We start from the raw sequence: 26,500 nt of genomic DNA, 5'->3' as shown, positions 1-26,500 counted from the left end.
GCGATGCACTCATTTGAGCTCCTCTGGCGGGTTCTGCCCACCAGGTGCATGCCAAGTGATCCCTGTCGTATTCACATCCACGTGCCCTCACATTGATGCAAATAGTTAATGAAGGAGGTGGGTGTGGGGGGAAAGTGGGAGTGGGGGGAGGGAGGGGGGGCAGTGTGGTTATCAGGTGTAGAGGCCTGATAATCAGATTCAAATTTATTGTAATGGGGTTCCTGACATTGAACACTGGTATTCCCATTATGTTACTGGCAGGGTCAATCATTTGCCTTTGCACACATGATTCTGGCCTCTAGTGGGATCTTTCACTTCCATAGCCGATACTGCCCGATGAAAATGAGAGCAGAAAAGCGCCTCTTACATCAGAACAGCTGCCTCACTACTCTCTGCAGGGGCTGCAGGGGTTGAAGACGGCTTAAAAAAATAGTTATGCTGACAAATCTTTATTGAAGCCACCCATTAAATTCTTTATGTTGTCAGAGCAAAATATTTTATGTATGTCGCATAAACTACATTAAGTATAAAAGATTTAACAGTTTTGTTTTAGTTATCAATTCATTTTTATTTTTGGCAACACAGTTCCATTAGTTACGAATCATGTTTGGTGCTCCTTTGGGGGAAGCTGCATCCTAAACTAGGACAGCAAACCACACAGACAACATCCATTTGAGAGTTGTCAATTGGCTTTATTCACAACTTGGATGAAAAAAAATAAGTGAGCCTGCAAGAGTGAAACAATAATTCGGAGTGTTGATTTTCAGAGTCTCTGAAGCTCCACAATACTGGAGGTGTCTGATTATTTTCACAATGTGATCCATTGATTTTATGAGCTCCCCAGTGACTTCTCGATCCCTTGGGTGACTGCCTATTCTTGTGATACATTTTCCCAACATGGACCAACATCATGAGGATAGGGTAGAAGGCGGCAACTTTGCCTGTCGCGTTCATGCTGGCACACTGCAGGAACAATTCAGCTAATCCCATTCATCCACCTTTTCCCTGCAGTCCTGCAAATCCGTATCATCAGATAACTATCCAATCGTTTTTCAAAAGCCACAATTGCCTCTGGCGCCACAACACTCTCAGGCAGTACATTCAAGATTCTCATCACTTGCTGCATAAAAAAAAAAAACTTTTCTTCAGGTCACCTTTAATTCTTTAGCCATTCACCTTAATTCAGTATCCTCTGGTTCTTGACTTCTTCTCCCAAAGGTGTTTCTTCCTGTGTGATCTGTCCAGATCCTCATAATTTTTGGATACATCTATCAAATCGCCTCGCCACCTTCTCTTCTCCAAGGAGAACGGACCCAACTTCTCAAATCTATCCTGGTAGCTGAAGTCCCCCATCCTTTGAACTATTCTTGTAAATCTTTTATGCACTCTCTCCAATGCCTTGACATCTTTCCAGCTGGGCACCAATTTCCATCCCCCAACTACCCCATTCAACAGCACAGGCAGCTTCCTAGGTCATTCCCTAGGCTCCAACGATGCCTCTCTATGCCCTTGTGTAAGGTAACCAATCAAACATTTTTAAAATGTACTTTTGTTGCTTCGCCTAAATATCCTACATCCTCAGTCAGGCCGACACCAGCCCATCTGGTAGACAGTATATTTCATCTCACTTGACACACCGGCTTCCAGCACAGTAGCGAGACCTACAGAAGTAGTTGGGACTTCTGAGTTAGGGACCCTCCACGCCTTCCTGATCACAACATCTGCCTTGTAACGATTGGAAGAGGTTCCACCCTTTATACATGGCTTGCTAGAAAATCCCAAAAAACAGGGAACACTGGAAAAACCCCTCTGTGTTTCCGGGGTTATTATTTTGAAACAATTTATTTGATGAAAATCAACAGAATTGCATTAAAAATAACAATGAGTTTAATATTCTTCAGAAATCCTGGTGCAATCGACTTTAATTTACTGAGTTACTTATTTTGTCCGTTTCCAATATTTAAAATAATAACTTCACAATCCATACATAGACAATGTGTTACAGAAGTGTTTCTTGATGTACTGAGTTTGCACATGAATTGAACCTACATCTTTTTCTTATTTTGTCATTTTACCGAAATAAGCCCAGTAAGAAAATGAGGATGAGAAGGAAGCAGTCAACATGTCTTGGGAACATTTCTATGCACCAGTGAAGACTGGAATAAGACAGAAACCCAATTTACCATCTTCCACTCAAGAAATACAGTCAGCTCTACTCAAACAGCTGTCAGGTGAGTATTTTAGTTGTGTGAATAGCAATTGAATTCCAAAACTACTTTCTGTTTCCCCTCATCCATCATTTTAACTTAACTGTTTAACTTCTAGTAAACAAAGGTTTTTCACCCAAGTTCCATAAGTTGTCTTTTTCTATTTTAATTTTAAATCCTCTTGCCACTCTTCCCATCTCCAAAAGGTGTTCACAGCTTCCTAGGACATTGTTCCATAGATACCAGTAATCCTCCGATAATTCATCCAGGTAGTTAATAGCCATGGGAAATCCTTCGATGAGTATTCAACTGCAAGCCCCATAACAGCTGAGCCTAATTGTGACCTCACCTCTGCACATGCACAAGTTACTGAACAGTCAGCAGAACTGACAATCTTGTCTGATTTTACCCATAGGAGTTGAGACCAATTGGAGCAATCACAATTAATAGCAGCTAAGATGAGGAATAAAGCATGGGGCACTCTCGTTACTAGATAGGTTCACAGAACATTACACAAGGGAAATTAGTTTTTTTAAATTCATCAGATTCCCGAGACTCATATGAGTCCTTTCTTTTATTCCTTCTTGTGATATGAGCGTCGTTGGGGTATGGGCAGCAGATGTTACTCATACCAACCAATAATGTTTAATTATATTTTGGAAGGTAATGAAGAGCCACTCTCTTGAACCTCTGCAGTCCATGTAGTGTAGACACAGCAACAGTGATGTTAGGAAGGGAGTTCTCGGATTTTGACCCAGTGACAGTTAATTATATGGTTCCAGTGTATGTTGCTTGGAAGGTAACTTGCAGATGATGGTGTTCCCTTCCACTTGGTCTTCTAGGTGGTCGAGGTTGCAGGTTTGGAAGATAATATTGAAGGGTTGGAGGAGGCTTGCTGAGTTGCTATGGTGCATCTTGTATATGGTACACACTTTTGTCACTGTGAATTGGTGGTGGAGGGAGTGAAAGTTTAAGGTGATGGATGGAGCGACGATCAACTGGGAAGCTATGTCCTGGATGGTGTTGAAATTTGAATGTTGTTGGAGCTGCACTCATCCAGGCAAGTGGAGAATATTCCATCACACTGCAGACTTGGGCCTTGTAGATAGTTGTCAGGCTTTGGGGTGTCAGGAGGTGAAATACACCCTGCAGAATTCCCAGCAGCTCAGACTGGGTGAGTCCAAATTTCCCCCTGAGCATCACTGAAAAGATGCATCCAAATGTTGTTTCTAAAGTTTTCAATGCATTTGAGAGAGGTTGTTGCAAGCCATTCAGCCATTTTAATTTCTATCAGATACAAATTCCGATGGGCAACAAAATATTTTTTTGTCTCTCAGCATCGAGGACTCTTGAGCCAAGTATAAACAGGGCAGTGATACAGAAGAAACTCTCTTCCATCTGCCAAAAGGTATGATTTAACCATGGCCTCAGAGAGGAGCAGCTTATTCTATTCCACTTCCTACTCATGGCATCTTCATGACCCCACCGAATAAGAGTTCCAATTTAGCGTTGACTTGTGTAAACCCAGAGTTGTGAATTTACATCTCCTTGAGTAAGGGCTACATTTGCTTCGATAAATTTCCTGTGAGACCCATACAGCAGGCAACCATTCCTTTCATGAGGCTGAGTTAGATTTGAGTCTAACGGTGAAAGGATGGTATACCTGGGTCACGGGTTTATACTTTGTACTTTGATTTCCACCAGATCTCAGACGTAAAATGAAATGGAAATAGAAAAGGCCATGAATCATCTCATTTATCATGAGATTTAAAAAGCGGGAGAGAAGCCACAGAATTAAAAGCGCGGGAGAGGAGCTGGAGATTTACAAGCGGGAGAGGAGCCGGAGATTTAAAAGGGGGAGAGGAGCCGGAGATGTAAAAGCGCGGGAGAGGAGCCGGAGATTTAAAAGCGAGAGAGGAGCTGGAGATGTAAAAGCGCGGGAGAGGAGCCACAGTTTTAAAAGCGGGAGAGGAGCTGGAGATTTAAAAGCGGGAGAGGAGCCGGAGATTTACAAGCAGGAGATGAGTCGGAGATTTAAAAGCATGGGACAGGAGCGACCTCCTCTAGCCTAAGGGGTTGAGTGAATATCAGGTGAGCTCTTTCTTTCTTTCTTCCTTTCTTTTTCTTGTTTTATCCACAAGTTATCTAGAGGGGTTGGCAGGGAAGGCAGTGCAATGTTCCTCCTGCAGAATGTTTGAGGTGAGGGACACTGTCAGTGTCCCTGCTGATTTCACCTGTGGGAAGTGCACCCATCTCCAGCTCCTCAAAAGCCGCGTTAGGGAACTGGAGCTGGAGCTGGATGAACTTGGGATCATTCGGGAGGCAGGGGTGGTCATAGATAGAAGCTTCAGGGATGTAGTTACTCCGAAGAATGAAGACAGATGGGTGACGGTGAGAGGGGCTGGGAGGAAGCAGTCAGTACAGGGATCCCCTGTGGTCGTTCCCCTTAGTAACAAGTATACCGCTTTGGATACTGGTGGGGGGGATGACTTAGGGGTAGAGGTCTCTGGCACAGAGTCTGTCCCCATTGCTCAGAAGGGAAGGGGGGGAGAGGAGTAAAGCATTAGTCATTGGGGACTTCATAGTTGGGGGACAGAAAGGAGATTGTGTGGGAATGAGAGAGACTCGCGGGTGGTGTGTTGCCTCCCAGGTGCCAAGGTCCGTGATGTCTTGGATTGTGTTTTCGGGATTCTTAAGGGGGAGGGGGAGCAGCTCCAAGTTGTGGTCCACATAGGCACCAACGACATTGGTAGGGAAAGGGATGGGGATGTAAGGCAGGTATTCAGGGAGCTAGGGTGGAATCTTAGAGCTAGAACAAATAGAGTTATTATCTCTGGGTTGTTACCCGTGCCATGTGCTATCGAGATGAGGAATAGGGGGAGAGAACAGTTGAACACGTGGCTACAGGGATGGTGCAGGAGGGAGGGATTCAGATACCTGGATAATTGGAGCTCATTCTGGGGTAGGTGGGAACTCTACAAACGGGATGGTCTACACCTGAACCAGAGGGGTATCAATATCCTTGGGGGGGGCGGGGGGGCGGGGGGGGGGGGGGGGATTTGCCAATGCTCTTCGGGATGGTTTAAACTAATTCAGCAGGGGGATGGGAACCTGAATTGTAGCTCCAGTATACAGGAGGTTGAGAGTAGTGACGTCATGAGTAAGGTTTCAAGGAAAGTGGTTTGAAGTGTGTCTACTTCAACGCCAGGAGCATCTGGAATAAGGTGGGTGAACTTGCGGCATGGGTTGGTACCTGGGACTTCGATGTTGTGACCATTTCGGAGACCTGGATAGAGCAGGGACAGGAATGGTTGTTGCAGGTTCTGGGCTTTAGATGTTTCAGTAAGCTCAGGGAAGGTGGTAAAAGAGGGGGAGGTGTCGCATTGTTAGTCAAGGACAGTATTACTTTGGCAGAAAGGACGTTTGATGAGGACTCGTCTACTGAGGTAGTATGGGCTGAGGTTAGAAACAGGAAAGGAGAGGTCATCCTGTTGGGAATTTTCTCCAGGCCTCCAAAAACTTCCAGAGATGTAGAGGAAAGGATTGCAAAGATGATTCTGAATAGGAGCGAAAGTAACAGGGTAGTTGTTATGGGGGACTTTAACTTTCCAAATATTGACTGGAAATGCTATAGTTCGAGTACTTTAGATAGGTCCGTTTTTGTCCAATGTGTGCAGAGGGTTTCCTGACACAGTATGTAGATAAGCCAACAAGAGGCGAAGCCATATTGGATTTGGTACTGGGTAATAAACCAGGCCAGGTGTTAGATTTGGAGGTAGGTGAGCACTTTGGTGATAGTGACCACAATTCGGTTATGTTTACTGTAGCGATGGAAAGGGATAGGTATATACCGCAGGGCAAGAATTATAGCTGGGGGAAAGGCAATTGTGATGCGATTAGGCAAGATTAGGATGCATAGGATGGGGAAGGAAACTGCAGGGGATGGGCACAATTGAAATGTGAAGCTGGTTCAAAGAACAGCTACTGCGTGTCCTTGATAAGTATATACCTGTCAGGCAGTGAGGAAGTGGTCGAGCGAGGGAACCATGGTTTACTAAAGTAGTTAAATCACTTGTCAAGAGGAAGAAGGAGGATTATGTAAAGATGAGACGTGAAGGTTCAATTAGGGTGCTTGAGAGTTACAAGTTAGCCAGGAAGGACCTAAAGAGAGAGCTAAGAAGGGCCAGGGGGGGGACATGAGAAGTCCTTGGCAGGTAGGATCAAGGAAAACCCTAACATTTTCTATAGGTATGTAAGGAATAAAAGAATGACTAGGTTAAGAGTTGGGCCAGTCAAGGACAGTAGTGGGAAGTTGTGCGTGGAATCCGAGGAGATAGGAGAGGCGCTAAATGAATATTTTTCGTCAGTATTCAAACAGGAAAAAGACAATGTTGTTGAGGAGAATACTGAGATTCAGGCTACTAGACTAGATGGGATTGAGGTACATAAGGAGGAGGTGTTAGCAATTCTGGAAAGTGTGAATATAGATAAGTCCCCTGGGCCAGATGGGATTTATCCTAAGATTCTCTGGGAAGCTGGGGAGGAGATTGCAGAGCCTTTGGCTTTGATCTTTATGTCATCATTGTCTACAGGAATAGTGCCAGAAGACTGGAGGATAGCAAACGCTGTCCCCTTGTTCAAGAAGGGGAGTAGAGACAACCCCGGTAACTATAGACCAGTGAGCCTTACGTCTGTTGTGAGTAAAGTCTTGGAAAGGATTATAAGAGATAGGATTTATAATCATCTAGAAAGAAATAATGTGATTAGGGATAGTCAACACAATTTTGTGAAGGGTAGGTTGTACCTCACAAACTTTATTGTGTTCTTTCAGAAGGTGACCAAACAGGTGGACGAGGGTAAAGCAGTTGATGTGGTGTATATGGATTTCAGTAAAGCGTTTGATAAGGTTCCCCACGGTAGCTATTGCAGAAAATACGGAGGCATGGGATTGAGGGTGATTTAGCAGTTTGGATCAGAAATTGGCTAGCTGTAAGAAGACAGAGGGTGGTAGTTGATGGGAAATGTTCAGGCTGGAGTTCAGTTACTAGTGGTGTACCACAAAGATCTGTTTTGGGGCCACTGCTGTTTATTATTTTTATAAATGACCTGGTGGAGGGCGTAGAAGGATGGGTGAGTAAATTTGCAGATGACACTAAAGTCGGTGGAGTTGTGGACAGTGCGGAAGGATGTTGGAGGTACCAGAGGGACATAGATAAGCTGCAGAGCTGGGCTGAGAAGTGGCAAATGGAGTTAATGCAGCAAAGTGTGAGGTGATTCATTTTGGAAGGAGTAACAGGAATACAGAGTACTGGGCTAATGGTAAGATTCTTGGCAGTGTGGATGAGCAGAGAGATCTCGGTGTCCATGTACATAGATCCCTGAAAGTTGCCACCCAGGTTGATAGGGTTGCTAAGAAGGTGTACGGTGTGTTAGCTTTTATTGGTAGAGGGACTGAGTTTCGGAGCCATGAGGTCATGTTGCAGCTGTACAAAACTCTGGTGCGGCCGCATTTGGAGTATTGCGTGCAGGCCGCCACATTATAGGAAGGATGTGGAAGCATTGGAAAGGGTGCAGAGGAGATTTACCAGGATGTTGCCTGGTATGGAGGGAAGATCTTATGAGGAAAGGCTGAGGGACTTGAGGCTGTTTTCGTTAGAGAGAAGAAGGTTAAGAGGTGACTTAATAGAGGCGTACACGATGATCAGAGGATTAGATAGGGTGGACAGTGAGAGCCTTTTTCCTCAGATGGTGATGGCTAGCATGAGGGGACATAGCTTTAAATTGAGGGGAGATAGAGGACAGCTGTCAAAGGTAGGTTCTTTACTCAGAGAGTAGTAGGGGTGTGGAATGCCCTGCCTGCAACAGTAGTGGACTTGCCAACATTAAGGGCATTTAAATTGTCATTGGATAAACATATGGATGATAATGGAATAGTGTAGATGGACTTGAGATTGATTTCACATGTCGTTGCAACATCGAGGGCCAAAGGGCCTGTACTGCGCTGTAATGTTCTATTGTTCTATCGTTCTATTAACTATGACCCACTCTAAATGTCTCCACAGAGAACATTGTACAGATCGGTAAATACAACTGAACTCTAAAACGCAAGAATATTCTATTCAATGCTGGTTACTTGCCTCTCACAGACAGCATCCAGCCTGACACTGCACAGTAGGACCATTATATCCTCTGGAGCATTTGAACATCTCAGCTATAACATATCCCTGTAGCCATCAGTTCTATTTTCAATAAGATATTTACCCACCTTCTTCTTGAAGGTGTTCACACAGCTTTAATTGCTATTCCTACAATTGTTCCACATTTCCATACATTAGCTACTCTTGGGATGGGAAGGAAGGGGAGAGGGGAAACTTGTAGTTATTTCATAATAATCATTTTGGGGGGAGGGGGGTGGTTACAAGACTACGATTTAACTGTATCATGGTACAGAAGAGTAATATACACAAAAATTGCATTTTACAAAACTTTAAAAATGAGCGTCAGAATATGATACTTTTTCCAGTTCTTTTAAGAATACATATCGATAAAACAATAGTATGGAAAAGAAATTTTGCCTGTGGTAGGATCCAATCATAGAATTTATATTGTGTACTCCAGACTTGAATGCCAGTTACTTTATTTTCCCAGTCGTTAACTCAACATCCTCCTTGTGCAGTATGCTCAAAATTCATCCACCCACAATCATGATCTGCTCCCAAATATTACAATATTCATTTTTTTGAACATATTTATGTCATCAATTCTCTAGCATGTGTATTAATCAGGGTCAGAAAATTACTTTCGATTTGCAAAAATGTTGTTGGTACACGTGCTTAATACGTGCTTAATGTGTAAAATAAATCCAATTGTTTGCTTGGATGATGCTGTGGCTTGTTATAATAAATTCCTGACTAATGTAATTCTTCAAGAATACCTGAATTTAAATCACACACATCTCAATATTTTCCACTGTACCTTAGCTTAAAAAGGTGTTGTTTGCTGTTTGGAAACTAAAGTAGTAACTGCAGTTAGTACCTACCCAGATGTTGCCATCTTGATGGTATGGTTTCCAGTTCCGCCCTTTATCACTGTAAAGTAGTCTGTACTGTGTCACCCAGTCTGAGCTGCTGTACCTGCCTTGGGTTGCTACAGCTGTGACTTGTTTCCTGTTTCCAAAGTCAATCTGCAACCACTGGTAATGATCAGAATCCAGAGGAGACCAGCCACCAGCACCTACACAGTGGGGGGAAAATAATGTCAATATCAATGTAATTTCAGCAAGAATTATATCTGGAAGACAAATAAGTTTCCATTCAAGAAGTACATATATTTTATAGATATATAATATACCACAAACATCAGCTGCAGAATATCACTGTTAAATATTACACTAATCTATTATTTTTAACAGAGCATTCTTATCTAAATATGATATTCACACATTTCTTTACATCCCTTAACAACCGTGTTTCTGTGTTTTTCTGTTCACAGATAGACAAGATGGTTGAGAGTAATTTTCTTCATAAAATATTTGCATAAGGAAACATAAAGCTTAATTTAATGCTTTGGTGATAAAGAGATACTTTATGAAGATGATTCAATTCCAAGTCTCAAAAGAAATTAGGTGTTGTGTGTACTGTACATATTTCCATAACTTTTATGTATTATTTAATTATATCTATTTTATTCTCACTTCTATGAAATTATTTATTTAAAAAAATACAATGATAGTCAAATTAAAATTCTTTTGAGGTTGCAATCTGGTATCTTTTTTCTTTAACATTGGGTCGGATTTTGCTGGGTTGGAGCATTTGTCAACATGTCCAGAAGCTGGGGCGTCATTCTCCGACCCCCCACCGGGTCGGAGAATGGTCGTTGGCCGCCATGAATCCCGCCCCCGCCCCCGCTGAAGTCTCCGGTACCGGATATTCGGCGGGGGCGGGAATCAGGTCGCGCCGGTTGGCGGGCCCCCCCGCTCAATTCTCCGGCCCGAATGGGCCCAAGTCCCGCCAAGAAATTGCCTGTCCCGCCGGCATAAATTAAAGTAGGTATTTACCGGCGGGACAAGGCGGCGTGGGCGGGCTCCGGGGTCCTGGGGGGAGCGCGGGGCGATCTGACCCCGGGGGGTGCCCCCACGGTGGCCTGGCCCGCGATCAGGGCCCACCGATCCGCGGGCGGGCCTGTGCCGTGGGGGCACTCTTTCCCTTCTGCCTCCGCAACGGTCTCCACCATGGCGGAGGCGGAAGTGACTCTCCCCACTGCGCATGCCCGGGAAACTGTCAGCGGCCGCTGACGCTCCCGCGCATGCGCCGCCCAGACATGTCATTTCCGCGGCAGCTGGCGGGGCAACAAACGCCATTTCCGCCAGCTGGCGGGGCGGAAATCCCTCCGGCGTCGGCCTAGCCCCTCAATGTTGGGGCTCGGCTCCCAAAGATGCGGAGCATTCCGCACCTTTGGGGCGGCGCGATGCCCGTCTGATTGGCGCTGTTTTGGGCGCCAGTCGGTGGACATCGCGCCGTTGGGGGAGAATTTCGCCCCTGGTCTTTGGCAGTCTCTTTAAGAATGGTGATCACTCTTTCATCTGAGGCCGGGAGGTTGCTGACACACAGCTGCACCTGTGCCTCAATCTGGCGGATGAAGTCAACCTGTTCACAGGGCGAGGTGATGGAGCGTGACAGGACATCCGCAATTATCAGCTCCTTGCCTGGTGTGTATACTAACTCAAAATTGTACCTTCGGAGTCGAAGGAGAATGCACTGAAGCCTGGGAGTCATGTCATTCAAGTCCTTATGAATGATATGGACCAAGGGTCTGTGGTCAGTCTCCACTGTGAAGGTTGGTAGACCGTAGAAGTAGTCATGGAACTTTACAGTGCCGGTTAGGAGGCCCAGGCACTCTTTTTCTATCTGGGCATACCTCTGTTCAGTAGGAATCATGGCCCTTGATGCATAAGCCACTGGAGCCCAGGATGAGGAGTCATCCTTCTGGAGGAGCACCGCACCAATGCCGTCCTGGCTTGCGTCCGTGGAGAGTTTTGTCTCCCTGTCCGGGTCAAAAAACGCTAGTACCGGAGCAGTGGTGAGCTTTGCCTTTAGCTTGAGCCACTCTGCTTGATGTGTGGGTAGCCACTGGAATGCAGTGGACTTCTTCACCAGATGCCTGAGAGCCGTGGTGTGTGATGCCAGGTTGGGAATGAACTTTCCCAAGAGGTTTACCATACCGAGGAAGCATAGTACCGCCTTTTTGTCTTCCGGGGTCTTCATGGCATTAATGGCATTGACTTTGTCCGAATCTGGTTGCACACCCTGCTGGGATATCTGGTCGCCCAGGAACTTAATGGATGACATGCCAAAGGAGCACTTGGCCTTGTTCAACTTGAGGCCATTTGCATGGACACGTCGAAAGACTTGTTTGAGATGAGATATGTGTTCCTCGAGGGTTGTGGACCATATGATTACATCATCTACGTCGACACGCACACCCTCAATGTCCTCAATCATCTGCTCCATGATCCTGTGGTAGATTTCAGAGGCAGAAACAATGCCGAACGGCATCCGGTTATAACAGTACCTACTGAAAGGTGTATTGAATGTGCAGAGCTTCCTGCTGGACTCGTCCAGTTGTATCTGCCAGAAACAACGCGATGCATCTAGCTTTGTGAAGAATTTGCCGTGTGCCATCTCACTGGTCAGCTCCTCCCGCTTCGGGATCGGGTAGTGTTCCCGCATTATGTTCCGGTTAAGATCTTTGGGAACTATGCATATCCGCAACTCTCCTGAGGGCTTCTTCACACAGACCATCGAGCTGACCCAGTCAGTCGGTTCCGTCACTTTAGAGATTATGTCCTGGTCTTGGAGCTTCTGCAGCTGTGCCTTTAAACGTTCCTTCAGAGGCGCCGGCACCTGGCGTGGTGCATGGATTAAAGGCGTGGCATCAGGCCTGAGTATGATCTTGTAGCAGTATGGCAGCATACCCATTCCACGAAACACTTCCGGGTATTGCGCCAGGATGTCATCAATGTCAGCCTGAAGCTGTTTAAACAGTGCTTCCAGCTCTTCCTAGAAGCCACAGACAGGGAGAATGCATCAGACACCAGGAAGATCGCCCTCCTCCTCTCCACGGCGGGGCAACACGTCATCCACATCTACAACTCCCTGGCATTCGCGGAAGGCGAGGACAAGACAAAATACAAGACGGTGCTTCTAAAGTTCGAGGAACACTTCAGCGTGGAAGTCAATGAGAGCTTCGAGGGGTACCTCTTCCAGCAGCGCCTGCAGGGTATGGATGAGCCTTTTCAATCGTATTTGACACACCTGCGTATCCTCGCGCAGTCCTGCGGCTATCAGGCCACCTCCGACTCCATGATTCGGGATCAGATAGTTTTTGGAGTCATCTCGGACACCCTATGCCAGCAGCTCCTCAAAATAAAGCGCCTCGCCCTAGCGACTGCCATCGAGACCGGCGTCCTCCACGAGAACGCGACCAGCCGCTACTCCCAAATCCAGGCGGCCGAATCGGCACGGCAGGGGTCCTACGAGGTGGAGCGCTTCCAGTCGTTCGAGTTCCTCCCGGCCCACGGCCCGGACGAAGGCAGCCATTTCGCACGGTTTCCGAGGCCTCCTGCCCTTGTCCACGCCAAAAGAGGGGACGTCGACGCAGAGGGACAGGATGCTCAGGCGCGCTCTACGCAGGACCGCACCGTGCATGCGCGGTGGCGCAACAAACGCCATGACGTCACGACGTGCGGCAACTGTGGCTCCGCCCACTTACAGCGGCAATGTCCGGCCAAAGCGGGACAATGCCTCCGCTGTGGCAGGATGGGCCACTACGCTGCCTGCTGTCGAGCAGCTCAACCTGCCAACTCTCAACAATTCCGCCAGCCTCGCAGGGACGTGCGGGCCATTCAGCCCCCATACAATGAGTCATATCCTGACAACATGCAGACCAGTCAGACCGACGACAGGGAACCCTTCCGCGTTGCGGTAATCAATAAGAACCGGATGTCCCCAAGTCGGAACCACCAGTCGATGCCAGTGCACAGGATTTATCCGGGCGATGAGTGGTGTACCACCCTAACGGTCAACCGATCACCGATCACATTTCACTTGGACACTGGTGCCTCCGCCAATCTCCTTGCAAGGTCAGCCTTCCAGACCTTAAAGGTTAAACCACCGATTCTGCCATCCCACTGTCAGCTGGTTGACTATAACGGAAACGTCATCCCGGCCGCGGGGTCCTGCCAGCTCGAGGTTACACACAACTCATATAAAGCCACATAGTCTTTTTAAATAGTTGGATCCTCGAAGGACTCTCTGTTAGGCGCACAGGCGTGCAAGATCCTCCACCTCGCTCAGCGGGTACACACTCTGTCTCCAGAAGGCACGTCCGATTTCTTGGATGCAGACTTTAGGGCGCAGCTCCACTCACTCCTCGCGCACAACCAGGAGATTTTCGAGGGCATGGGCACACTGCCCTACACGTACAGAATACGGCTCAAACCGGACGCCACCCCGGTCATTCACGCACCTCGTAGAGTCCCACCACTACTCAAGGACTGCCTCAAGCAGCAGCTGCAGGACCAAGGAGTGCTTTCCCGGGTCACGGAGCCAACGCCATGGGTCAGCTCCATGGTGTGCATCAAGAAGCCCTCCGGCGAGCTCCGGATCTGCATCGACCCAAAAGATCTGAACAACAACATTATGAGGGAACACTACCTCATACCCAAACAAGAAGAAATCATGAGCAAATGGCTCGGGCAAAAATATTCGCCAAGCTTGATGCCACAAAGGGTTTTTGGCAGATTCAACTGGATCAGTCCAGCAGGAAGCTGTGCATTTTCAACACTCCATTTGGCAGATACTGCTACAATAGGATGCCGTTCGGCATCATCCCGGCCTCCGAGGTGTTCCATCGCATCATGGAACAGATGATGGAGGGCGTCGAAGGGGTACGCGTCTATGTAGACGACGTTATCATCTGGTCCTCCACACCACAGGAGCACATCAGTCGTCTCCAGCGTGTCTTTGCACGGATACGAGATCAGGGCCTGCGCCTCAACCGAGCCAAGTTCTCTTTTGGCCAGACTGAGCTAAAGTTTTTGGGGGACCACATCTCCCGGTCAGGGGTGTGGCCGGATGCCAACAAAGTGACAGCTATTGCAGCCATGCAGCAGCCGTCAGACAAGAAGGCAGTGCTGCGCTTTCTCGGGATGGGCAACTTCCTGGGAAAGTTTATTCCCAACCGTGCCTCGCACACAATGGCTCTTCGCCACCTGGTCAAGAAGACAACGGAATTCCAGTGGCTGCCCGCACACCACAGTGAATGGGAGGAGCTCAAGGTCAAGCTCACCACCGCCCCGGTACTGGCGTTTTTCGATACCACTCGGGATACAAAGATCTCAACTGACGCTAGCCAGTCCGGCATTGGGGCGGTACCCCTGCAACGAGACGACACCACATCATGGGCCCCGGTCGCCTATGCCTCGCAGGCCATGACCCCCAGCGCTATGCGCAGATTGAAAAGGAGTGCCTGGGTTGTTGACCGGAATCGACAAATTTCACGATTATGTATATGGTCTTCCTCAGTTCACTGTGCAGACCGACCATCGCCCCCTGGTCGGCATCATTCAGAAGGACCTCAACGATATGATCCCTCGCCTCCAGCGCATTCTGCACAAGGTCCGGAGGTAGGACTTCCAACTTGTCTACACTCCGGGTAAGGACCTCATCATCGCAGATGCTCTGTCCAGGGCGGTGAGCACACCGCCCGAATTGGAGGGGTTCGTTTGTCAGTTCGACGCACAAGTAGCCTTCACATCGGCCAATCTGCCGGCTACTGACGCACGTCTGGCCCACATTCGCCGTGAGACTGCGGCTGGCCCCTTCTACAGCGTGTAATGCGCCACATGACGGAAGGGTGGCTCAAGGGGCAGTGCCCACGATTCTACAATGTCCGGGACGATTTGACCGTCATTGATGGTGTCCTCCTGAAGTTGGACCGGATTGTGATCCCACACAGCATGCACCGGCTTGTCCTCGAACAACTGCACGAAGGCCATCTCAGAGTTGAAAAGTGCAGGCGGAGGACCCGAGAAGCTGGCCAGGGGCATCAGCGACGACATCGCCAACATGGTGCTCAACTGCCCCACCTGCCAAGGTTTCAGCCAGAGCAACCCCCTGAGACACTTCAGCCCTATGAGTTGGTCACGTCCCCATGGGCAAAGGTAGTTGGACCAATCAACACATACACAACATCACAGCCAATCACCAGTGAGAGCACACGCACTATAAAACAGGGAACACCACAGTACCCGCTGATTCTACCAGGAGATAGCTCAGAGCTCACAGCGTGCCACTCAGACATAGACCATGTGCTGAGTGCCTCACTAAGATAGTGATAGGGCTGGGTCCACAGGTTAGCTGGTGAAGCACGAACCTCAGCCAGCAGTTATTAGTTGTTATTGTTTAAGACAATAAAACAGAGTTGTACCATCTACAACCGTGTTGGATCATTTGTGTATCGGAACACCCAACATGACAGTATTGATGATGACCACACGATATGGGGACTCCAGGCAGTCGTCCTCTGGATCCGTAGTGCTATCAGGATCAGAATCCAGTAGACCTTGCTGTACACATCAAACGCGTTTGCGTTGGAAATGGGATCGCTGGCCCTTGGCCGGTGTGCAGACCTGCATAATGTTCAGACTTCCCATAACTTAAACATCGACTGCCTTTTGCAGGACATTGCCGCTTTAAGTGGGCGGTGCCACAGTTCGGGCATGTCATGACGTTGACGTTGTTATGCTCCGTGCGTCGTCGCACATGCGCAGTGCGGTCAGCCGACATTCGCACTTGCACAGTTTGGTCTTCGGCCACGTCGTTCTCCCGTTCGTAGTGCCAATGCGTGGGACCCCGGGAAAAGCGTATGAAATGGCCGCCTTCATCGACACCGAGGCGCCACATCCGGGCGATAGCCTGTACACTCTCTGCCTTGTGGGAGGCAAGTTGTTCCTGTTCCGCCGATTTGAAACAGGGGTACCGATTTCTCGCCTGTTCATGCACTTTACACGTCTCGATTGCGACTGCAGGGTCATGTTTTTAATTTTGAGGAGCTGCTCCCGCAAAGAGTCGGAGTGGACCCCAAATACGATCTGATCCCTGATGATGGAATCAGCAGTGTCACCATAGTTGCAGGACTGCGCTAATATACAGAGATGAGTTCTCAAGGATTGGAAAGGTTCATCCTTACCCTGAAGGCATAGCTGGAAGACATAGTGCTCAAAGCTCTCGTTTGTTTCGACTTCACAGTGACTGTCGAATTTAGCTAAAATGGTCTTGAATTTGCTCTTGTCCTCGCCGTCAGCAAAAGTGAGCGAGTTGAAAATTTGGATGGCTTGGGACCCGCAGTTGATAGGAGCAGTGTGATTTTTCTGGCATTGGACGCATCCTCGAGGCCCGAGGCCTCAATGTAGAGAAGGCACCTCTGCCTGAAGACCCGCCAGTTGGCGCCAAAATTGCCGTTGACCCGTAGCTGTGGAGTGGACTGGATCTTCTCCATGCCGCAGGAAGGCACCCGCTGGTCGTCACTGAATCACTCGAAGTAATCTACTTAGAGATAGTAGACTACTGGTACCATGTCGTGTTATTCACCCTGGGGTAACATGGAGTGCAACTGGATGCAGTTGTACTGTATCGTAAACACCAAACTTAGACGTTAGTTCAATACGTTTTATTGAACTTCTGGAGCAGTGCACACAGCTTGCTGTGGGTTGACACTCTACTAATCTAAATGTGCTAACTATAACTAACTAGACCAGACTAGCTCTGAGCCACGTGTAGAAGGTGCTAACTGATATATACACCCTGACTGTCACTACAGTTATCACCAGTGGAAAGAGGCAGAGTGCTGATGCCTCGTGTGTTTTATAGTGGGAAACCCCCCTCCAGTGTTCTGCCTGGTTATTGGTTGTGTTCTGTCCTGTGTGTTGATTGGCTGTACTGGGTGTCTGTCATTGCCTGTCTGTATCTCATTATGTGCATGAGTGCATATTATGACAAGCTCCTTCGTCAATGAGATTTAACGGTTGAGATAAAACAAGATTGACAGATGAAGTGAGTCAGTTTGAGTGAGTGAATTAGAGCCAAGTCAGGGACAAAAAAAAATAGAGAGAGAAAAAGAAAGGTTAGATTAAAAGAGAAACAAGGGACAGAAGAAAAGGTAAGACAAATAAAGACAGATTTGATATTTATCAAGTCACGAACAACAATTGATGACATGCAGGAATGAGTTTGAACACTTTACATTGTTCCCATTCTGGGTCAGATTAGCATTGCATTAACAATCATCCTATTATTACACTTACACTGTGAATTACAAGATGAAACTTCATATAAAGGGCAATTCATGTGCAAATCCAGCAAGCCCTTAAATTTCCTTTATTCACATTGTTGGGGAAATAGTTCCCGTTCAATGTTGAGGTTAACAATCCATTCAACAATTTCACCTGATGCAGTGTGAATGTTTGTAATGCCATCAGTAATGGATCTCTCAGGGCAGAAGGTCAGTCTGCGGTCAATAGTCTGACTTGCACGGTCATGGTCACAATTTGAGCTGTTTCTCATATTCAATTTGTGGAGCAAGTGGTCACATCTTCGCTGGTCCTCGAGTGGTTAAGGGTTGTCCAGAGTTTCCACAAAATTTTGAAATCTGTGACTTCACCACTCAGGTCAGTGGTGTCCATTTCCTCGTGTATGTAAGGGCTTAGAAGTCAGTCTGCTCTGGGGCAATCTTGAGAGACTGCAATTCTTAAAACCAGTGCAGAAACTAAGGGTGAATTGATAATTGCGCAAGGCAAATGATAAAGTGGTCTAAGTTGTCCAGTGAGTTCCAGAGACTAACAACTCGCGTCACAGCCTATCCCTTTGCTAGCAGATTTACACATTTGACGCCCATCCTTAATTTCCCTTGAAAAGGTGATGGGGAGCTGCAGTCCATATGTTGTCGGAACAACCACAGTACTGTCAGGGAGTGAATTCTTAGATTGTGACCCAAGTCAGCATAGTGTGTGACCTGGAGGGGAACTTGTAGATGGTGATGTGCCCATGCTTCTGCTACTTTTGTCCTTCTACTTGTTAGAGGTTGCGGGTTTTGAATGGTGTATGCTGCTGCCATTGTGCATTGGGGAAAATAAACATTTTGGTTGGTACCGATCAAGTAGTCTGCTTTACGATGAATGGTGTTGAGCTTCCTGAATGCTTTGGAGCCACACTCATCCAGGTAAGTGAAGGCATTCCGTCACAATCCTGACTTGTGTCTTGTAGATGGTGGACAGGCTTTTGCGAGTCAGGAGGTGAATTATTCGCCGTAGGATTCCGAGCCTCTGAGTTGCTCTTGTGGCCATAGTATTCATATGGCTAGTCCAGTTCAATTTTTGGTCAAAAGTAACATCAAGAATATTGATAGTAAGGAGTGAGGATGCGTGGCAGGCAGCGGGGAGGGGGTTCAGCCTGGTAATGCAATTGAATATTAAGGGGCGATGGAGGACTCTCTCCTGTCGGAGATGGTCATTCCTTGTGTGGCATGACTGTCACTTGCCACTTATCAGGCGAAAGTTGAATGATGTTCGGGTCATGCTGTATATGGACATGGATTTCTTCAGTATCTGATACATAGCCCCGTACAAATATACAAATTAGGAACAGGAGTAGCAATTCGACCCCTCGAGCCTGCTCTGCCATTCTAGAAGATCATGACTGATCTGACTGTTGCCTCAACTCCACGTTTCACCTACCTCCAGATAACCTCAGACTCTTGTCAGTCAAGAATCTATCTACCTCTGCCTTAAAAATATTCATTACCCCCTGCCTCCACCATTCTCCAAAGGAAGAGAGTTCCAAAGATTCAAAAGTTCCAAAGAGAGTTCAAAAACCTCTGGGAGAGGAAAATTCTTCTCTCCTCCAGCATAACTGGGAGGCCCCTTAGTTTTAAACCCCTAGTTCTAGTCTGTCCCACAAGGGGAATTATATTTTCAGCATTCACCCTGTCAAGTTCGCTCAGGAATTTCAAGAAGATTCTTCTCATACTTCTAAACTCCAAAACTCCAATGGATACAGGATCAGCCTGTCAGACCTTTCTTCATAAGATAACCCCGTCATCTCAGCTATCAGTCAAGTGAACCTTCTGTAAACTGCTTCATATGCACTGTTATCCTTTCTTAAGTAAGGAGACCAAAACAGCACACTGTATTTCAGATGTGGTTTCACCAATGCCCTGTACACATGTAGCAAAACATCCCTACTTTTGTACTCCGGGCACGATTTAACAGGAAAGGGTTCTAAGTGCCATATTGGACTCGACTTCCCGGGTGTTTCCCGATGGCCAAGCCAATGAGACCAAGGCCGGAAATAATCCCCCACGAGCTTTGCGGCGGAACTGGCTGTCCCGCCAGCTGATTCGCCGGACCACGCGAGGCAGCTCCCCGCTAACAAGGGGGAGCAGCTCATAAACCCTCTCATCGAAAAATCCTCTCAGGCAGCACATGATTGTGGCATCACGTAGATCTGTTCCACGCTTCAGGAATGCCAACTTGGCCAGGTTGGTGGATGCCATAGAGGGGAGATGGGACACACTGCCCCCCACAAGAGGGTGGGAGGACCAGCAACAGGGGTGCCAATGCCACCTGGGAGGCAGCTGCAGTGACCGTCAGTTCAGGCAGCGGGACCAGAAGGACTCCTGTGCAATGTCGGAAGAAGACCAATGACTTCCACCAGGCCACAAGGGAAAGTTAACACCGGCCCCCTGGCACAGAATCATAGAATTTACAGTGCAGGAGGACGCCATTCGGGCCATCGAGTCTGCACCAGCCATTGGAAAGAGGCTTAAGCCCACGCCTCCACACCATCCCCGTAACCCAGTAACCCCACCTAACCTTTTTTGGACACTAAGGGCAATTTAGCATGGCCAATCCACCTAACTTGCACATCTTTGGACTGCGGGAGGAAACCCACGCAGACTCGGGGAGAAAGTGCAAACTCCGCACAGACAGTGACCCAAGCCGGGAATCGAACCTGAGACCCTGGTCACCGACAGAAAGGTTGGCCCGCACCGCAAAGGTGAGGCTCCAGTGCCCCTTCACCCAGATGAGCTGCCTCAAGTTCAGGTCAGACAGTATGATCTTTCCCTCTCACTGCCCACAGGTCCATGCTCTCGCAGAATCTCCATCTGGTGCGCCTGAGCCATCCGGGAGACAACAGTCCGCCCCCCCCCCCCCCCCCCCCCCGCCCTCCGCCCCCCACCAAGAGAACACCTTGGAGGGGAGCACCAAGGAGACCACCATCGAGGCATCACAGATTTCTTCCCCTCCATCCACCAGCGCAGAGACACACACCTCAAAGGGCGATGAGCTTCTGGGGCACAATCTGGTAAGCACCACGCAGCTGCTGATGCACATTAGGTGAAGGCAGGAGCAGCCGAGGGAGTCAGCAGTCAGAGGTCTGCTGGATCTCAAGACTCATCTGAGTCTCAGTCAGATGTCAAGCCTCTGGGCAAGATTCAATGTTTTCCTGGAGCTGATACAGATGCTAGGGCACGGCCGTGAGATTCAGGAAGGGATGTCAGTAACACTCCAGCGAGTGCATAGCCGATTGTAGGAATCCCACAGGCTACACAAGCAGCAGATGGCGCTGGCAATGCATGTCACCGAGGCCAACACTGCTAGGGTGGCGGCCGCAGTGGAAAGCCTGCAGCACGAGGGCAGCATCATGAGTGGTGGTATCCAAGGAGTGACTCAGTCAGTGTCGACTATGCTAAGGGCATCAACATCATGTCCCAGATGCAGGTGGACATTGCTGAGACTCTCTGGAGCATGTCCCAAGCACTGGGGAGCATCACAGAGGATGTCAACACCACGGTGCAGACAGCGGGGAGGCACCAGAACCAGCAGAGCCGGCTGACGCAACGGAGCTCAACCCAGCTTCATTTTATCTCATTATCATTCTAGGGGGGTTAGTTGTGTCATCCACAAAGGGCGAATTCTCAATCCCGCAGCGGAGGCTGTTCACTATCAGCCACCGGCGGGATCTTCCAGTCCAGCCAAAGCCAATGTCAATTTACATTTCTTGCCAGTGCTGCTGTTGGGGAGCCCACGGCGGGGGTCGACTGTCGCAGAACCGAAAGATCTCACCAATGGGAAGGGCTGGAGAATCCCACCCAGAATATCTGTTTAGTTCACCTGCCATTCCTGTATTTTCCATTATTAATTCCCATTCTCACTCTCTAGAGGGCCAACATTCATTTTGCTCACGCTTTTTCTTTTTATGTACCTTTAGAGGCTCTTACTATCTGCTTTCATATTTCCAGCTAGCTTTCTCTGATAAGCTAATTTTTCCCTGATATATCTTTTAGTCATTCTTTGTTGTTCTTTATATTCTGTCCAATCTTCTGATCTGCCACTGATCTTTGCAGAATAATACACCTTTTCTTTCAATTTGATACCATCTTTAACTGCTTTATTTAGCCACAAATGGTATGTCCTTCCCTTAAGAGTCTTTCTTTCTCACTGGAATGTATTTTGTATTTTTTTCTGACTATTCTGAAAAAACTCCTTAAATGTCGGCCACTGCATCTCCACTGACCTTAATGTCCCTTAACCTAATTGCTTAGTTCACTTTAGCCAGCTCTGACTTTCTTTTCTCACAATTGCCCTCATTTAAGTTTAAAACACTGGCCTAAGATCCACCCCTCCTCCTTCAAACTGAATGCAAAATTCAATCATATTATGATCACTGCTACTTCACTCTGAAGTCATTAATTAACCCTGCATTATTGTACATTACAAGATCTAGTATAGCTTTCTCTCTGGTTGGTGCCAAAACATGCTGCTGTAGGAAATTGACCTGAAAACACTATGAACTCATCTTTGAGACTACTTTTACCAATCTAATTTGTCCAAACTAATTGCAGATTATGATCATCTTCGATTTTTGCCATACTTTCTCACAAGCTCCCATTATTTCTTCCTGTATACCCCGTTCTACAATGTGGTTACTGTTTGGGGGGTGCTATCACCCATTCTCACAAACGAGTTCTAAACTTTACTATTTCTGATCTCTGCCCAAATTGATTCTACATCTTGATCTCCAGATCTCTTGATTGAACCAATGTCATGAGTGAAGGTCCAACAACACTCAAAAAGTTCGACACCGTCCAGGACAAAGCAGCCGCTTGATTGGCATCCCTTTCACTAACATTAGATCCCTCCACACCGATGCACTGCAGGAACTGACCACGGCTCCTTGAGGCAGCACCTTCCAAGCCCATAACCACTACCATTTTTAAAGACAAGGACAGCATGGGAACACCACCACCTGGAAGTTCCCCTCCAAGTTAATCACCATCCCGACTTGGAAATATATCACCATTCCTTCACTGTCGCTTGTTCAAAATCCTGGAACTCCCTCCCTAAAAGCACAGTGGATTTACCTACACCATATGGACTGAAGCAGGACAATTCTCAAGGACAATTATGGATGGGCAACAAATGCTGGCCGAGCCTGTGAAGCTCACATCCCACAAAAATTAATTAAAAAAAAAAAATTAATTAACAGATCCCCAGAATGCTGTCCTTCCAAAATGTCATGTTCTTTGAATATTCATGACCCAGTCTTTGTCATCCTGCAGGCATGTGTCTGACATGTGTCAGATCATACATATTGATTTCTATTTGGTTGTCAATTTATTCGTTTTGTTAAAATGGCACGTGCATTCAGACACAAAACATTTATTTCTGTCTTTTGTCATTTTCTCTACCTTCTAGCATTATCTGTTTGTTCACTCTTAGGTTTGTCAACTCTGTCCCTTTCCACCATGTTCTGGTCATGATTTCCCTTGTCTTCTATTGCCTTGTCTTCTCTATTTACTTTATCTGGATCCCTTGCCCCACTATTTAGTTTAAATAAATAAATAATCTTTATTGTCACAAGTAGGCTTTCATTAACACTGCAATGAAGTTACTGTGAAACGCGCCTATTCGCCATATTCCAACGCCTGTTCGGGTACACAAGAGGGAGAATTCAGAATTCTTAGCTGGTACAGGAATTGAACCCACGCTGCTGGCCTTGTTCTGCATCACAAACCAGCTGTCTAGCCCACTGAGCTAAATCAGCCCCACTCTAGCATCCTAATTATATCACTCGTCAGGACACTCAACCCAGCACAGTTCAAGTGAAGACCTTCCCAACGGTTCAGCTCTCACTTTCCCTAATACTGCTGCCAGTGAACCATGAATTGAAATTTATTATTCCTACACCAAACTTTGAGCCATGCATTTGGCTCTCTAATCTGATTTAAACTCTGCCAATTTAGCCCCTAGCTGCTCATAATTCCTCAGCAGAACCTTTTTCCTAGTTCTCCCTATGTCATTGGTACCCATGTGGATCCTTCCCCTCCCACTGCAAGTTCCTCTCCAGCCGAAAACAGATGTCCCGAACATTTTCACCAGACAGATAACACAGACATTTGGAGTCCCACACTCTCAGCTGCAGAGAACTATGTCTATCCGCCGACTATACGGTCTCTGACATCTTTCGGCTATTACGATTCACTTTTCCTGCTGGCAGTGCAACCCCACCCGCGGGTTTCCCGGCAACGTGTGTTGATTTCAATGGGAAATCCCATTGACAAACAGCGATAAGATCGAATCCCGCTGCTCGTGAACGGTGCGTTGCCAAGAAACACGTGACTGAGGAACTGGGAAATCCAACCTTACATTTCTATCCTCTACTTGAATGGCTTTCTGTACCATGGTAAATTTGTTCATCCATCCTGCAACCACTATTTTCATCCATATAAGTTGCAAGAACCTCAAACCTGTTGGACACATGCAAAAACTGAGGCTCTTCCACTTCTACCCTCTGAGTCCCCATACCTGCTTCACTTACAGTCACACCCTCCTGCCCTTGACTATTGAACAAATCAGAGGATCCTACCCAAAGGGGTGTGAATGCTCCCTTGTGCAAAGCATCCAGAAAACATATCCCCTCCATGATGAATCACAATATCTGTGCCTTTGCATCCAGTTCAATGACTCTTAAGGTGAAACATTACAGCCTACCACAAACCTTACAACAACTAATGAAACCTTACAATTACTAATACATTGCATTAGTTTGGAACAATAACAAGCTCCCCAGATGTAAACAAGCCTCTGGACAATCAGTGACTTTTTTTTCTGATGTTACTCAGCCAGTGTTTTTCAGGTCTGATACTTTTTTCTTTTTTGCATGCTTGGTTACAGGGAGGAAGATCGTGGATGTATTGTTTTTGCTTTTGTGGGTGGTTGCACATATTTGTATATTTTAATAATTTCTTTATCTTTATCTGAGTGAGTTTCAACAATAAAGCTAACCCTTTACTTGTTAACACACAGTTAAATATATATAAAATTGGCAATATCACCTCCGTTTTAAATTCAAATTCTGTTAGAACCAACTCAGGAGTGGGCCAAACACAGGAATCATCCCTCCAAACCTGGTCGTAAAAGGAAGTACAGCAGATTCCCTTCCTTAAAAGATATTAATGGATTAATTTTTTTTTAAACCATGGTGGAATCATGTGTTCAGAACATTAGTCCAGTCCTCTGGATTACCACTTTTTGTCAGTTTCCAATGGCCTAATGTGCCGTATAAAATTCTGAAGTTGATTAAAGGAAGTGTTGATTCTAACCGGGACAGACCACAATATTTGATGCATTTTTTCACATCCAATTGCATTTTTGAGGTTATGGATTCTGAGGCCAATGTGGAACATTTTCCAGGTATGCCCTGTACACACAAAGCAGGCAAAATCACAATCAGGGAATCACCACACATCAGTCTATTCTCAATCATCAGAACAGTGACGGAGATGTTCTCAACAGTGCTATCAAGCAGTACTTATACAGCAATTACCCGTTCCCTGATGCTCAATTTGGTTTCTTCCAGCACCACTCAATTACAGACCTCATTACAATCTTGATCAGTCTTGATCCAAACATGTACAACAGAAGGTGAATTCCAGAGCTGGGAGCGTATGCCCTTGATATCAAACAGCATTTGACCAGCATTTGACCAGATTTGGAATCAAGGAACCCAACTGAAAGCAATGGGAATCAGGGAGAAGAGTCTTTACTGGTTGTAGTCATATCTAGCAGAAAGGAAATGGTTTTGTTTGCTGGAGACCAATCATCTCAGTCCCACAACATCATTGTCGGCTTTCCTCAGTATTGTGTTGTTTGCCCAACCTTCAGCTGCTTCGTCAATAAACCTCCTTCCAACATTAGCTCAGAAGGAGGGATATTTGCTGATGATTGCACAATGTTCATTCACAATTCCTCAGATACTGAAGCAATACATATCTGCATGTAGGTAGACCAGGACAACATTGGGCTGATATGTAGCAAATGGCATAAGTGTCACATGAGTGCCAGGCAATGACCATGTGAAAAAGAAAAAGTCCTGACCTTAAATGGCAGTCATTGCTGAATACAAGTTATGTGTATGAAGGAATACTCTCCACTTGCCTGAATGAGTACAGTTCCAACAACACTCAAGAAGCTCAACAGCCTTCAGAAAAAAGCAGCCCACTTGATTGGCACCGCATCCACTAACGTTCCAAACCAACAATCTCTGCCACCTAGACAGACAAGGGCAGCAGTTGCATGAAAACACCACCACTTGCAAGTTCCACTCCCAACCACGCAGCATCCTGACTTGGAACTATATCGCCACGCCTCCACTATCACTGTGTCAGCAATCTGGGAGCCCCTTCACAAAAGCATTGTGGGTGTACCTATGCCACATGGGCTGCAGTGGTTCAAGAAGGTAACTCACCACCCCTTTACAAGGGCAATTTGGGACTGGCGACAACTGATTTTGCCAGTGATGCCCACATCTAATGAACAAATAAAGAAATCTTCAAAGATCACTTCAAGAGGACAAGGGGAGCCCACATTGAGTAAAATAAAGAACTAGGTTTATTTACAATAAATATATGTACACTGCCCAGTAGATCTTACCGAGTTCTTTTTCTAGTTGACCTTTTGTACAATGGTTAATAGAGTACCCCGCCCCTTAGCGGCGAAGCTCATATTCCACGATGACCACGGGGAAGATAATCATTTGCACCCTTTGTCACCCTTAATCACCCATTTAAACATACATTGCCAATCTGTCACTTAACTGGTTAAAATTCACGAATTTACAACCGAATTGTACCATATGACCACCAATGTTTAACGGACAGCAGTAGATTCATGT

General features: G+C 46.8%; 1 protein-coding gene across 1 annotated transcript in view; it reads right to left on the bottom strand.

Moving 5' to 3' along the window:
* The window catches only part of cntnap2a (contactin associated protein 2a), a 2,812,093-nt gene that overhangs the window by 1,875,763 nt on the left and 909,830 nt on the right, over window positions 1–26,500 (bottom strand). Inside the window, exon 3 of the mRNA XM_072508818.1 lies at window positions 9,247–9,440. Coding sequence (XP_072364919.1) covers window positions 9,247–9,440 — 194 coding nt within the window. The remainder of the gene's footprint in view (window positions 1–9,246; window positions 9,441–26,500) is intronic.

This window comes from Scyliorhinus torazame, chromosome 6 (genome assembly GCF_047496885.1).
Source record: "Scyliorhinus torazame isolate Kashiwa2021f chromosome 6, sScyTor2.1, whole genome shotgun sequence".
Lineage (NCBI taxonomy): Eukaryota > Metazoa > Chordata > Chondrichthyes > Carcharhiniformes > Scyliorhinidae > Scyliorhinus > Scyliorhinus torazame.
The sequence above is the reverse complement of the archived record's forward strand: the minus strand, read 5'-3'. Positions and strand labels throughout refer to the sequence as shown.